Genomic DNA, 15,500 nt, shown 5'->3' with positions numbered 1-15,500 from the left:
CCTGTCTGAAATTATTTCTCTTCACTGTTAGCTAGATTGATGTCAGCTTAAAAATCACAGAGAAATACTCACAGTTTTCACAGATATATACCCAAAATATCATTGTATATTCAGATCAAATTATTTTTGATATGTGAATACCAATACATAAATTCCTCTCCCACCCCAATTCTCCAAATCAAGTGGGTAGCACTTTTCAACACTTTTAGGAGATGAATAATTCTTTTTTTTTTTTTTTTTTCTACAACTATACAGCGTAATGTCTCCAAGGAGATTTTCATTGGCTGATTCAAAAATGAAAACAAGGTATCCGGTGACAGAAGTCAGGATTTAGATAGCAGATGCTTGGATTTACAACAGTAGCCCAGAAACACACATAAATAAAACTGATTCCTGTATTACCTACTTCCAGTAAGACAGTAAGTACCTGGGATTTTGTATGCTTGTCACTAGGTTAATTTTTTTTCAGCCTTTTTCTGGTGCTGAAGAAGTAGAAGGTCAAACGTTTATTTTTTGGCCATCTGTTCCCACTATGCTACACTTATCTTCACATAAACAGAAACGGCTTCACCCACAGTGATCTGGGATTGCTTCATGCAATACACAACCAGCCTAACTGTGCCAAGCATGCCTGCTGCGCAAACCAGCTCGTTCTTCCCTCTGAACTAATTGCATCCAAGTTAACAGAATATTTCCACTGCTTCAAGTTAACAGAATATTTTTTTCTGTATCACCTTTGCAAACCACAACATCTGCTGCAAGAAAGCCACACACTAACACCTGTGGCTTACTCCTTAGTTGTGGCTATGCAAAAAACTTCCTGGGATAGTGTGCTTCTCTAGAGGGTGCCCGCTCATGGAGTACAAGACATAATCAATGTAATCATATTAAAAACTATAGGAGTAACCTTAAGCCATGCATCCATTTATGCTATAAAGTTTGTCAAAGCTCATGCTTTGTAAAAATTCCAGACAACAATTCTTGATCAAGACATAAATTTAAATCTTTCTGATTAAGTTAAATATGTTATATTCATAAATATATTTCCTCTGGGACTTTCTGGAAGAGCTCAACTAAAATTTCTTCAAAGATTCTTTTCAGAGAAAAAAGCTCTGCTGTCTGAACTGTTGATTAAAAGAGCTTTTGATTGAAGATCTTTAGATTTTTAATACTAATTTTAAACAACAAAGCTTATTAAAAATACCCTACAGTATCTTTAAAATCATTCAATATAGCAATTTGTAATACCCAAAATCAGTGAAGCTGTGAAGCAACACAATTAAATGTGATCCTCTACTGCCTCCAATCTATAGTGTCTTTGTAGTCTATCTTGCAATTAAGAATTGCTAATCTCTTAATTATGAAAATAGCTCTTTTCTGCCAGCAGAACACAGATTAAAAGCTCAAACTGCCATTTGTGGAAGAATTTTAGTTGTAATAATTTATTTTTCATTTACAGATACTGCCTGCAGCAATCATATCCTCTTTTCCTTTAATATCCCCTTTCTTCAGATATTGTCATATCCACCTCATTCTCCTTCTGGGACAAATCTGCACCCTTAAATTTCAAATATAATGCATTCTTCCCATTTTAATCTTGCAAAATTGCATTATCAACCTGAAGTTTCAAAACATAAAACAAAAACTATTCAGATATAGAAAACATTGACAGAGTATTTAAATATGCAGTGTAATGTAGGAAAATACAAAATAATATAGCAACAGGAAAGAGCCAGAAAAACCCTACAGTGTTGGCCCTCGTATCTAGCTCAAGGAGAAAGGTGAAACAGAACACAGTAACAAGGACAAACAAAATTCAATCTGTAAGAGTGCTGGTGTTTGCTTACATGAAATTGTATTATACTCTTTTACCACCTGACTGCTAATTTTAACCGTTTGGAAGTTACAGTAGACTACACAAGTATCTAGCTCATTTCAGCACAAAATGATCAAACTTAGTTTAATACACACCGCTTTAGCACAGCATTTGCACTGCTCCATGTTCAACTGGTGTCTTCGCTGAGTGCTACCTGTCTTGTAGATGACTGACTGCCTGTAGTAACAGCACAAATTCTGTTGTAGCACTGGACCACCAGGACGGCACAAGCAAAGCTCAAACAACACACAAATAACTAAACATAACCTTTGGACTTAATCTAAGAGACTAAAGCCAGAAGATCCTACTGCAACAAGGGAAAACTTTCCTTTGTCCTGCAGGAAGCTATTTCTGCATCTGAGAACTCCAACAATGTAAATAAAACAGCTCCATGTGATCTGAATTACAGCAAGTACCAACCAGCATATAAAATGAAAATCAAATCAAATACTGATTTTAGGTCTGGTATATTTAGTAAGAACCAATTATGCATCCTATTTTTTAAAAGTATTCTAATACACTTATCAACTTAATACTTCAGGAACCGCTGTATTTTTCATTTTTACTAAGAATTTAAACCCTTCCAAACAAGAGTTGCAATGCAATTCCAATAAAAAGAACGGTAGGACAGCAGAATATTCTTTTCCTTTTTTTAAAAAAGGATCATATACGAAGTGCAGAATGTGAATTCAGACAGGCTGTAGCTGCGACCGTTAAAGGCTGTGATCCATGCAATACAGAACTGAATTATGCACAAAGAAACAAATCTGTTTGAAATGTTTTTGATATTCCTGCTGTCTGCTCATATTTTTTTCCCCAGGAGCATAGGGTATGATCCTTTGCATTACTGCCTCACCAATCAGTGCCTTGTAAGTTTCTCAGAAGGAAAGTCTGTGACCCATCTCAGTGACAAACCACGTTTTTATCCATGTTCATGTACAGAGGGCTCCAGAGTAACATCGCCACACTTACCTTTGCTCCTACATCTATAAAAGTTTGCACAAAACACTTAAAAATCCACAAAACTGTTAAGCTTCTACAAAATCACATGTAGATGTGATTTATGCCTAGTCTTTCTGGTGTAATCCAACCCAAATCATTCTATGATTCTATGATTCTAATAAACACCTACAGTAAAAGCAGATTTGTTTGCAATCAGCAAATGTTTTTCCATTTCTGGTAGTGCACAAATACATTTTAATATCCTAGTGAAATCTAAAATAATAGTAAAGTAAATGTAAAGTAATAAACTGGGGTTTACTGGATTTTTTAATACTTATTAAATATCTATATTTTGTATGAAAATATGAATGCTTTGGAAAAAAACATTTCACACAAAATCAAAAATGAAAGAAGAAATCTTAAGAACATTAATTCTAAGAAGACTTTTTCAGAATACCAATTATAAGCATGTAAAACTCAACATTCCCTCTGACTACCATTTTCTCATTAGTATCATTCCACTCTTAAAAAGCAATCCCTAGTCTTTTAATGAAGAAATGCTATTATGCTCTATCATTGTTTAAGAAAATATTATGTATCCAGACCGATGTGTAGGGACAAGTATATTTTTAAGCATAGTGGGAATAATGAGAATATCCAGCACATGTTTAATATTTCAGTTTTGCATACAGAAGCTCATTTCTATCACCATTTAGTGGTACTATCTCAAAAAGCAAAGAATGTTTTGTGCAGCATTGTCACTACTACTGCTCTCGTTTCCAAGAGCTTCTTGGCGTATTATCTTACTTTACTCTCACTACATTATTTTTACTCATCCTACCACTTCAAAGTCTTTTCCAGTTCTATTTTGCATTAGGCAGGATTTCAGAATTTTAAAAGAATAATTTGTATATTAAATTATCCTCATTTTTTTCTCCCCATTATTTTAATAAAGCAAACTTTATAACGGCCTCAGGGATACTAATTGCATTCTACACTCCACTACAAGGCCCAAGAAAATTTAGGCAGGTAAAAATGCCAAAATTCAAAAGTAGTTAGTCCACCTCCCCTTAACTTTCAGTAAATGATCAGACCTGAATGTTCATATGGAGAATTTATATAGCTAGGTTCAATTCAGTCAGTACTTAACAGCACTGGCTTACGCCACTGTTTACCAGATCATAGCCACACTTACACAGCACATGCTGTAACCACATACTGCTGTCGTAAGATTACTATTGTTATTTATGTAAGTCAGACTAGTTTAAACTGATTGCTTCAAAACTGTCTCAAGGACATACGCATAATCAGGAAACAACCCTCTCAAGCATAATGCAGATACAATTTTAGACTCAAAGTGTCAACACTTGAAAATGTAATTAAACACTGGAGTCTCTTCAGACTTGAAGGATGCAATATCAAGGTGAAATATCATCTTTAATATTTGACTGTTATTTCACCCAGCACTGCAATGTTTCATATTTTTTCTCCCTGGAAAAGAGAATGTTCAGTGGGACCTCATCACAGTATTTCAGTACTTAAAGTGCAGCTACAGAGGATAGAAGCTCTCCACAAGGAATCACATGGAGAGGACAAGGGGCAACAGGTACAAGTTGCATTGGGAAGGGTTTCACCTCAACATAAGGTTTTTCACAGTGCATACAATCAATTGCTGGAACAACTTCCCCAGAGAAGTGGTGAAGTCCCCATCACTTCAGGTTTTCAAGATGTGACTGGGCAAAATGATAGATAATCTCATCTAGGTTTCCTTTCCCACAAATCACTTCACCAGATGGTCTTTCAAGGTCCCTTCCAACCTGGGTCATTCCATGATTCTATGATTCCAGTTCAGCAGACTTTCAGGGGGTCCCATGTGAATGAAAAACAAAACAGCATGAAGAAGCAGTCCCACATGGAGAACTAAAGAAATTAATTATAAAATGTAAGGAAAAGTCTGAAAGGATCGCAGTAATTTTTTAAATGTATGGTGAGGCTGAGTATTAGAGGGTTTTTTTCAGAGCCTCTATGGACCCCTGCTCTGAAGAATTATTTTTTATGAATCCTAAAATTTTACCCAAGGATTCTTGCCATAAGATTAAATCACTAACATAACCCAAAAGGCCTAATATGACATTACATACTTATGACAAGGAAAAAAGAAAAAAGAAATAAAACAACCCCAAATGTTGAAACCATCTGGATTTTGAAAATAAAAGAACTTTAAGGAATGTGTTTTTAACATTAAGCTCTTTCATAATGATAATGTATAGACCAGATTCTGGCTTTTCAGACGCTGCAATCAGAAATCAGTGAGGCAGAATTCGACGACTAGTAGGTCAGCAGGGTATATTTTTTCATAGATATGTTTCTTGTCTGACAAGCACATCAGGTGATGTTCTAATTATGTTGCTGTGACCAAATTAATTTATTTGTAATACAGAAGGTTAAGAGAGGACCTTATCCTGAAGTATTATTCATTTTCTGCATGTTATTTACTCAGTGTTATGCTTCACAGGGTACAAGAAGTATTTCAGTTCTATGTAAAATACAGATTCTTGTTATGTCCCTGAATTTACATATGAATATGTAACATTTTACTCTTTGGAACACTGCAGTTTTCACCTGAAAAGAACTTCTCAACTATCTGACAAAACTGGATCAACTATCTCTCTTTACATTCTTCTACTTGTCAATGAAAAGAATGCAGTACCACAGTAAAGGGTTTCTTCATTTAAAAAGAGAGAGAAAAGAAATAGTGTCAATTTCTTTCAGGTTCACTTATTTTTATTTCAACAGGTCATTAAAATCTGTATTTAGTTTACATGTTTAGAACTGATTAGAGAAAAAAATTATAGTTTATAATACAGGATAAGAAACACGTCCTACATAGCACTAGCAAATAACAGTAATCTGAGTAACAGCCCAGAAATTGAAGATGATGCTAAGTAGAAGAGACAGATAACAAAAATGGTTTATGTATCTACACACAGTCCTCTCTCATATCACAATGCTCCTACTGATCTGATCTGCCAAAATCACTGACTGTGGGCAGGCACAGGTAGTAGTTAAATGCCATAAAACACTAGTCACCTGGAATATACTCAAATAACTGACCTTCCAAAAATCAAAATCCACCATTGAAGACTTGTCAGCAGAAAATAAACAAAAAAAAAAAACCCAAACAACTAAAAAAAATTATCAGGTTTCAGCTTTCCAGAGGAAGGTAGTATGAACATCAAACAAAGCTGAATCAGACACAATAGAATTAAATAACTTAAGTCAGTTTTGAAATGACTGGGAAAAAAACTCCACTCTTAGAAAACAATCAATACACTTCTGTGCACATAGGTTTTGCAGAGATTACTTTACATGAACCCACTGAGAGGAAGTTCTGTTGGCAGTAAGCACACAAGAGAAGGAAAGTGACAGGAAAATGCTATCTAGAACACCTAAGCTACTCCCCAAGTTAATTGCCAAGAGAGGAACAATAATCGCAGTACAAATTAATTGAAAATGGCTGTTGTGGATAGTGGGCTGGGTTTTAGCTGCAACCACTATACCTTATCTTTGAAGACATAAATCTCTTTCTCCCAGGGAGGGGGAGAAAAAAAAAAACAAACCACCAAAACCACACACATACACAAACATGGAAATCAAAACCACCAAACCCAAAGCCACAAAAGAACAGGAATACTTTGATAAATAGTTTTAAAAGGAACAGACAAGGATGATAACTAATTTGTTTTCTTTATCTACCCTTCCCTCCAAATGGATAAATTAGGAAAAAAGTGTTTTCTTCTGCTTTTTCTAACACTGCAATTCAGAATAACCATTTTACAGAATTTGTGTTTTTTTTACTTCTGCTGGCAAATTTGATAGGGCTCCACTAAAGAGATTATGAATGGAAACACTTTCTCACTCACAAAGGCAAGTCATGTATCTATGGTCAGTGCCTCAGCATGTAACAAATGTTCTGCAGAATTTGAAATAGATTGTAGTGAAATAAATTCTATAAAATCTATTCATAAAGTTGCAGTTAAATTTAAATACACTGAAATGAATCCCATAAATTCCTTGATGTAAATTCCATCTGTTTCACCATCTTCCTCTGAAGGCCAAAGTAATTTGACTAAAACAGAATCTACTCTTGTGTTTCACTCACACCAATATAACCTAATTGCTATACTATAGTAAAAGCCTAAAAACAACTCCCAGATTTGATATAAAGCAGATTGCATCCCCCAAAGCAAACTACTTCTAAGACTTATAGTAGCTCTTTTTTTGAATTAGAAACATGTTGACTAACAGTACTCCATTTAAACTATTCTCACATCATAGTCATAAGGCTTTGGTTTTTACATTTTCAAATTGCCACCTTCTCTCCCCTCATGAAGAGGTAGTCACCTTTTCACTGACCAAAAGTTGATCCAATGATGAAGAGAATTTTTTCTGTTAGTAAAACTGTTGATATTAATACACCTTCTACAACAGACTCAATAATTCCCCTTAATGAAAAAGGCAGCTTTGTCAACAAACTACAGTTGGTCTTACAGAAATACTTAACAAACAAGAAATTAAATCCTTGTTTATACCACCTAGCAGGCAGTATTTTTCATACATTTTGAAAAACTTCCCTCTAAGACAAACTGTTATAACAATATTTGGGTAGAAATACCTCACAAGCATCATGTCATCTACAGCAACTGAAGTGATTCCATCAAATTTCTGCCTCATTTTGATCTGTAGCAAAACTGCTCCTTTCTGTGATTTTGAACAGTCAAATAAAGCTAACTGATGGGAACAAATATTCCAGAACACTTACAGAGTTGTGAATCCACACCAAGAGCCTCCAGTCCCCAGAAGTTTAAAAAGCACAATAAATGAGGAACTGCAAACTAGTTATAAACTAGAACAAAGACTGGAGACTTTTCTAAGACAGAAACTTACACAAGAGCTGTTTTCACTGCATTTGACTGTTCATAGAGGTGCACATCTTTTTTTCCAGAATGCCCAAGGCCCTTCACCCCTTCAGGAGCTGTGTTATATGCCACACCCCAGCTTCCCTCCAGTCTGACCATACGGAAACTGGTCAGGAACAAAATCAAGAATTTCATTGCAAGAACCAACACAAAAGGAAATCTAAAGCAATAGCAGTGCTAAAATTGAGTCAGCATGTGAATTCCAAACAAATTCAAGGTTATGGTATATCACACAATTTCCAGCCACAGAAGAAATGTAATGGTTCAACCAGTTTTTCCATGCTCGACTGACAAGCATATGACAAAAATAGAAAAACAAGAAGTTATGTTTCTTTTCAAAAACTCAAAGAACCCAACCAGTAACATTTTACAACTTCTGGATTTAGAAGTTATGAATGATGCACAATGCAGCTACATCATTGTGTGAGAAAACTGCAGTGTGCAAAATAACAGCCTTTCCCAGAAAACCTGCAATTTGAGCATTTAACTCAGACACACCATTGCAGTACATAACGAAATGATGTCTTGTGGGTTTAAAGGACATAGATATAAGTGAGTCTGATTTAATTACATCTTACTCAGTAACAGCAACTGAGTCACACAAGATTAAGTTTTACCATCAAAACTTCTATTCAAGACTCCTGAGCCAAAGCCATACAATTATCCACTAAAAAATTCCTTGAAAAGTAGTCATACCATTGACAACGCAGCAACAGGAACCTATGTGCACTAATACTTTCAACATTGTGTTACAATCTAGGGTACTTTTGCTACAGTAAGGATAGCTGTAACAATTGTACAGCCATACCTCAACTACTTCAGGTGTTGATATTCGTAAGGCAGGGAGGACAAATAATCCAACAAAACCCCCAAGCCACACATGGCCAGTATTGTTTTGCTTCAGTTCTAAGGAAAACTTACCAAAAGTCACAAAGTTTTTAGTACAGTGGAGACCAAATATGTGGGAAAGAATGTGACACCTTCATAAGAGGCTACAAAATTCTACTTTCAGTGTTTCTACCTCTGCAATGCAAAATACTTATATGGAAAGGCAGGGGAACAGGAAATGCTTATGTGATCCCATATGTTCTAATGTCTTTGGCAACAGGCAAAACATTTCTACAGAAACCAGTTTTCAATTTTGCAAATCAATGATTCACTGTAAAGTTAGATGCATTACCTCAAAAGAAACAAAATCAAATTTCAAGTGACAAACTGAATCCCCCTTGCCCCCCCATATTTGCAGTCATTTTTCTCACAGTCCTATAGGCTGTTTTATTTAATTCTTCAAGTTTTTCTTGTCAACTGGTTAGAGCTGAGAAGGCAAAAAAGATTTCCATTATTTTCATCCTCACATAACCACTTCTTTCTGGCTTGCCAGAAAGTAATCATCTGTTAGACAAAATTTTTCTTATATACATTATAACTCACCTGCTTGGGAAGCCGGAAGAGAGAATTTTTGTAAAATATATCTTTAGCCTGACTCCATGTTCCATCGATGATAATCATAACAGATGGACTAGAAGACAGCACAACAATTTCTTCCAAATTGGTTGCTTCAGCTCCAGGATACAGAATTAGAGTATTGGGACTTCTGCACACAGCTGCTAATTCAGGATACCTTCAATGCACAGAAATATTAAATTACAATAATTATTAAAATTTTTCACAGCAAATACATATTTCCAGATATTTCAAGTTACTAACCCCCACTCATCTCCAAAATTTACTTAAATTTCAAAAAAGTTCCCTTTGCTCAGCTACCACTTTCTCTTTTCAACACCTCTAAAGTTGTTGGCTCTCCTTCAGCTTCTGAAGGGGGAATGAAAAAAACACCCACTAAAGTAATCAATGAAAAACTGATAAAGTGATACATCAGAAATATTTTCCAATGTTTTAATCATTAAGTCTCTAATCATAGAGCACTTAAGGTTAGAAAGGACCTTAAGATCATCTAGTTCCAATCTCCCTGCCACAGGCAGGGACACCTTCCAGTAGACCAAGTTGCTCAAGCCCCATCCAGCCTGGCCTTTAACACTGCCAGGGATGATGCAGCCACAATTTCCTTGGGCAGCCTGTGTCAGTTCCTCACCACCCTCACAGCAAAACTTTCTTCTTAGATTCTAATAGAAATCTCCTCTGTTTAAGTCCTATGCATCCTTGTAGGCCCCCTTCAGATACTGGAAGGCTACAAGATCTCCACGCAGCCCTCTCTTCTCCAGGCTGAACAGCCCCAACTTTCTCAGCCAGTCTTCACACGGAAGGTGCTCCAGCCTCCTTATTGCCCTCCAGGCGCCCCGTGTCCTTCTTATGTTGAAGTCACCAGAACTGCACACACTACTTCAAGCGCGATCTCAGAAGAGCAGAATAAAGGGGCAGCATGACCTTCAACCTGCTGGTCACACTCCTTTTGATGCAGCCCAGCATAAGGTTAGCTTTCTAAAAGGCTGATGTCTATTAAAAGCAAAGATGTCTTGAACTGCTTACCAAAATTTAACATACATATTCTAGCAAAATTTCTTCAATTATTTGGCCCAAAAATACTACAGTCACCCAAATTAGAACCTTAAATATATAAAGAACATCAACAGTTCACTGTCCACACATACAGGTTATTTTTGAAAATTTTACTATCTCAATTTTATTTTTTTTTAAATTACTACTTTTACAGTTACAGTCCCCTAACTTGTACACTCTCTTCTTCCTTCCTGTTGGCTTCTACTTTTGACAATGGTATCAGAGGAACAACTAATGCCTTTAAAGTCTTCAGTGAATGTACATAGAAATTCCTGAGGTTTTTGCAGGACACCACTGTAAGTCAGTTTATAAAAAACTATGAAAGGCATTGTCATTTCAGTAGTATTGCAAGCCTCAAAAACTACCTATTCAAGTAAGGCTGGTAAGGGAGAATCTCAAAAAGCTGGTCTTGTAACAAAGACAGTATTACTTGTCTTGAATGAACTTCAGCAGTATCATCATATAATCTTCAGAATCATCTCCATTAGAAAGCAAGAAGAAATACAAAGAAAAAACTGTCTGAAGCATGTGACAATGAATAAGAAATAAATTCTGCATAGTACCTCAGAGGTTATAATATGGTTATAAAAAGTAAATTATGTGGGAGGAGGAAAAGAGCAATATGTAGGTGAAATAGTGTGTGACTTTTTGTGCTCTAAAGTGGAAAGGGAAGCCAGTACAGCTAATCAGAGAAAATAAGGTGTATCAGAAGGAAGTTAAGAAGAGCCAGCACACAAAATGGGCTCTCCATGCTACCTATCAAGAACCCACAGGTGCAAGAGCACAGACACAGACACACAAGCAGGATGTCAGTATGTAAGTTCACACAGAGAAACTCCCAAGTTTTAAACTCCAGAAACTGGGTATCTGCACAACTCCTCCAAAACTAAAGAAAGAACCCCTTTCTTATGGGGGGGTGGAGGAAGGTTAGAGAAGAAAGAAGTGGTTAATAATAGGGTTTGAGTTTTTATATACTAGGAGTACTTCAAATCTGTGCACTAAATTATCACTCTCTAGGGATATATGTGAAAACACAATTTTAGCAGTGTTGAGGCAGAATTGCAGTGCCTGAGACATACAAGTCCTGATCTTAAGACTCATATGGGACCATACAGGAAATATCTGAAATGAAAAGGGAACTACAATTAGTATACCAGAGTTAATATTCCAGTATTTGACCTTCCTTGCTCCCCCAGGCTGCCATGGTTTAAACCCTAGCCAGACAGCTTGTTCACTCACTCCCAGTGAGTGGTGCCGGGCTGAGAGCAATTGAGGGCCTTCCCCCCCAAGGCTCTCCCCTTCCCCTCGCCCAGAGGAACGGGGAGGAGGATCGAAAGAGTGCAGCTCCTATGGGTTGAGACAAGAACAGTCCAGCAACCAATGTACAACACAAATCACCACCGCTACCACCAACGACAACAATGATAAGAGAAAATAACAAGGGAAGAGAATACAATACCACCGGCCAAGAAACGAGACCCACCTGGAAGCCCATGTCCTTCCAGGTAACTCCCAGTTACCCCCCACCCCAGGCATGACGTGCTGTGGTATGGAATACCTCTTTGGCTAGCCTGGGTCAGGTGCCCCGTCTCTGCTTCCTCATGGCTTCCCCTCCTCCCTGGCAGAGCATGAGCCTCACAAAGTCCTTGGTCATGGTAAACATCACTTAGCAACAACTGAAAACATCGGTATCACCAACACTGTTCCCAGGCTGAAAGTCAAAACACAGCACTGCACCAGCTACCACGAAGGAGAAACATGACTGCTACTGCTGAACCCAGGACACGGGCAAACAGTCCAGACTGATCATCATTCATCACTACATCATTCATGCCCCATCCATGGCAGTGTTCAAGGCCAACTTGGATGGGGCTTTGAAGCAACCTGGCCTAGTGGAAGGTGTTCTTGCCCATGGCAGAAGGATTGGAACTAGATGATCTTAAGGTTCTTTCCAAGCCTAACCATTCTATGATTCTTTGACTACTGTCAACATCATTTACTAAAAAAAAATTAAAAAAATTAAAAAAGCAATGCTTTTTCAAAATGAATAGTGAAAACAGCGACATGAAATGTTAAAGTGTAAATAGAGACAGGAAACCTGTAAGATGAATCTGTGGCAAATAGAAGAACATGGAAATTCTCTGACCACTATTTTTTTAAACTTTTTATTTACATTATGGTAATTTGGTATCATTTTAGTTTACCCTATCTCACAACAGGCTACTTAGGACTCAAGGTTTAAATCTAGAAAATTGGTCATTATTTTCCGATGTTTGTCTTCAGAACGCAACTCCTCGAAGAGCAAAGTATCCTAATTATGGGATAGCAGAGTTTTCAAATCATTGATATGTCTTAGATGATTTTTAAAAAATAATAAATTCTTTAATCCAAAACCGTAACGATTATGAAGCATTACAAGTTCACATCATGAATACTACAACTCAAGTCTTTGTCTTCAAAATGCTATTCATCTGAAAACAATTATTTTCAATGTATATTCATCCAAGATTTCCAGTCATTTCAGTCTGCAACAGCAGGGCAGCAAAGACAGGAGGTTGATTCAAACAAATTGTGTAAATTTGTCCCACAGGTTTAACCTAGGATCTGAGGGCTGATTATACATATACTGCTATAAGAACTCATAGCATTTAACAGACTAGTAGGAGTTCAAATCTCCAAATTGTTTACTGTCCACCAACTTCATCTTAGAGTGACACCAAGCACATGCAGAAAGTTATTTAACACTCTGAACAGGTTCTCAGAAATACATGCTGCATAACCCCTTCTAGGTTGTGGTTCACACTGACACTCGGTGTTAGTAACTTTATTAAAACATGTATAAAACACGCTTGTACTTCCTTCCTTAAAGAAGCAAAGGAATGAGCTAAACATAAATACCTAATGATTTGCTTAAAAAGGGATACAGCTTGTATAAAAGAAATAGAAAAAAATTTCAGTATGTATTTCTATACAGGTACATCCTGTTAATTCCACTGAAGTTTTTGTATTTGCTAAGGTTTAAGGCTTTGCTTCCTGTTAGTTTGTTCCTGATATATAGCGCAATTACACTTTTTCTATTTACATACTACCACTCTTAAGAATTTGTCCCCCAAAAAAGTTTTATGTACAACCTTCAACTTCATTTAATTAGAAACGTGAAAGAAATTAGAAGTCTCTGTAGAAGACCGATCTTTTATCTGGTAAATAAGAATGAATCTGTTAACTGAAGAAATTGCTATGGCATTCAAATGGCAACTGCATATCAATAATATCACTTTTCACAGCCAGTTAGAAAGAATATGCTTCTTACACTCTTGTTTTGGGCAAACACTGTAATGCAGTATATTTAATCACACGCTACTTCTGAAATACTGCTGTAGGGAGGATTTTCTCTACAAGAGTCAGATGATTTTAAAGGAAACTTACAGGAAACAATTGTGAAAAATTAGTCACTTCACCATAATGCTGAAATAGGGCAGTTGCCTGCTGAGCTATTTTGAAAACCTGAGCCAAACCTTATGTAGATCACACCCTATATAAGCTTTCACTTGTATGCTTAAGCTTACTACTGTATGTAAGTAAAAGGACTAAGAATTAGATTTTCTGAGTTTTACTTCTAGAAGTAAGCACATATAATCCCACCATAAATTCACATTTAAACAATGTAAATATTTATATTTTTGTTAATACCAAAAATGTATTCCATTGTTTAATTACAAGAGTGATTTCAGATAAATAGTATGTCTTATTAAAAAAACAGGAGATAATTTCATTAAGGCTGATGTTTGCATTCATGACAACTCATGAAATATTAAAGCATATATGCCAGTGTTGAAACTCTCCTTGAAACAGCAGCAGAAGCTCTTTGCTCAGTCCTGTGCTGCCTGGGAAAATGTATTTTTTTGCTTTTCAAGCCTGTCTAAATTTCCCCTGTAAAACAAGCGTGAGGTCAAAAACTCAGTACCAGGTCAGTTGGCAGTCCAGACTGCCTTGTTTAGAATGCCTAGGCAGAAATTTCAGGACACACACTAGATCGCTGCCCTGGGAGGTAGATAAGCAACTTCGCAGCAAGCCACATCTCTGGTGCCAAGTCCTCCAAATTGCTAAAAGGAGAGAATTGCCTAAGTCTCACCAGGCTTGCAGCCACTCTTCTGTGAGCTCTTTACCATCTGGGGTGATTTTAGTTTGTTTGTTTCTTTTAAATTCAATCTGGTTTTATTTAAATTCAGGAACACAGTTCTATATTCCAACTGTACTTGTATACGTGGGGAAATTAGACCCAACAGAAACACAAAGATAAGTTAGGAGTAGAGGCCTGAGTTAGGATAAGCACAAGGACATGCTTGGGAGCATAAGCATGAACAGTCACACCAGAGTAAACTAATCCAAGCTACCAAAGGAACAGTTGATTATGATGGTGGAAGATTTTCACACAGCAGCTGCCCACAGTCAAAAAACTGTCATCTTGCTCTTCTTGCAATGTTGTAGCATACAGCGATACACAGTTTCACAGCATTTGCAACTTCAAACATGGCAAAAATACAACACGTCTGCCATCAAGACATGTAACTTTGGCAGTGCAGATGCAGAATGAGGGGGGATGTTTGTGCTGGGGACACCAGTCGCTGTAGGCAAGATAGCTGGACAACATGCCCCACAAAAAAGCTTTGTTTATGAAACATCTCTGCAAATGAGTTTGTCTGTTAGTTTATGACAACCTGGATTCAGAACAATTAAGTGAAAAAAGTTCCTCCTTTAATTGTACCTCCTCTCCCCAGTGTCTCCCATATCTGCAAATGCTTGAACATGACTGTGAGCTGGTACCAGCACACACATCGAGGCTGGGCATAGTAAAGGGGTATAGCAGTAAGCTCAAGAGGCTAAAATGGGAGGGAAAGAGGGTGAAGAATAGTATGGTTATGGGTCAGTATTGGAGACTACTTGAAGTTACGTCTTATTCCACATCACAGTTCTAGATCCTTATACAGCACTTTTGTAGAAGTCTGTCTTAGTGTGAAGCATGACTAACTGTAGAGAATTAATGGGGACTTGAATTTTACCTTCCATTCCAGTCAGAATGGAAATGTTGATAGCAGGCTCCTTGAAGCCACCAAATTTCAAGAGAAGACTGAGAAGCAGAATTTCTAAACAAGTACTTTTCTTCTACAGATCAGAAGATTGTTGAC

General features: G+C 36.9%; 1 protein-coding gene across 5 annotated transcripts in view; it reads right to left on the bottom strand.

Moving 5' to 3' along the window:
* DTWD2 (DTW domain containing 2) overlaps window positions 1-15,500 on the bottom strand; it is an 87,939-nt gene that overhangs the window by 28,156 nt on the left and 44,283 nt on the right. For 4 of the 5 annotated variants that reach the window (XR_009746090.1, XM_061468696.1, XM_061468697.1 and 1 more), the window contains exon 4: window positions 9,229-9,418. Coding sequence is in view for 3 of the 5 variants with exons in the window: in XM_061468696.1 (XP_061324680.1) it covers window positions 9,229-9,418 (190 nt within the window). In the remaining 2 variants the exon portion in view is untranslated. Of the gene's footprint in view, window positions 1-7,765; window positions 7,904-9,228; window positions 9,419-15,500 lie in introns of all 5 variants that reach the window. The other variant, XR_009746091.1, reaches the window with a different exon arrangement.

The sequence above is a fragment of the Pezoporus flaviventris genome, unplaced genomic scaffold (genome assembly GCF_033815535.1).
Source record: "Pezoporus flaviventris isolate CSIRO_AGI_PZ_B2104156 unplaced genomic scaffold, CSIRO_AGI_Pfla_v1 ptg000050l, whole genome shotgun sequence".
NCBI classification, from domain to species: Eukaryota; Metazoa; Chordata; class Aves; order Psittaciformes; family Psittacidae; genus Pezoporus; species Pezoporus flaviventris.
Note: the sequence above shows the minus strand (reverse complement) of the source record. Positions and strands in the feature narration are given on the sequence as shown.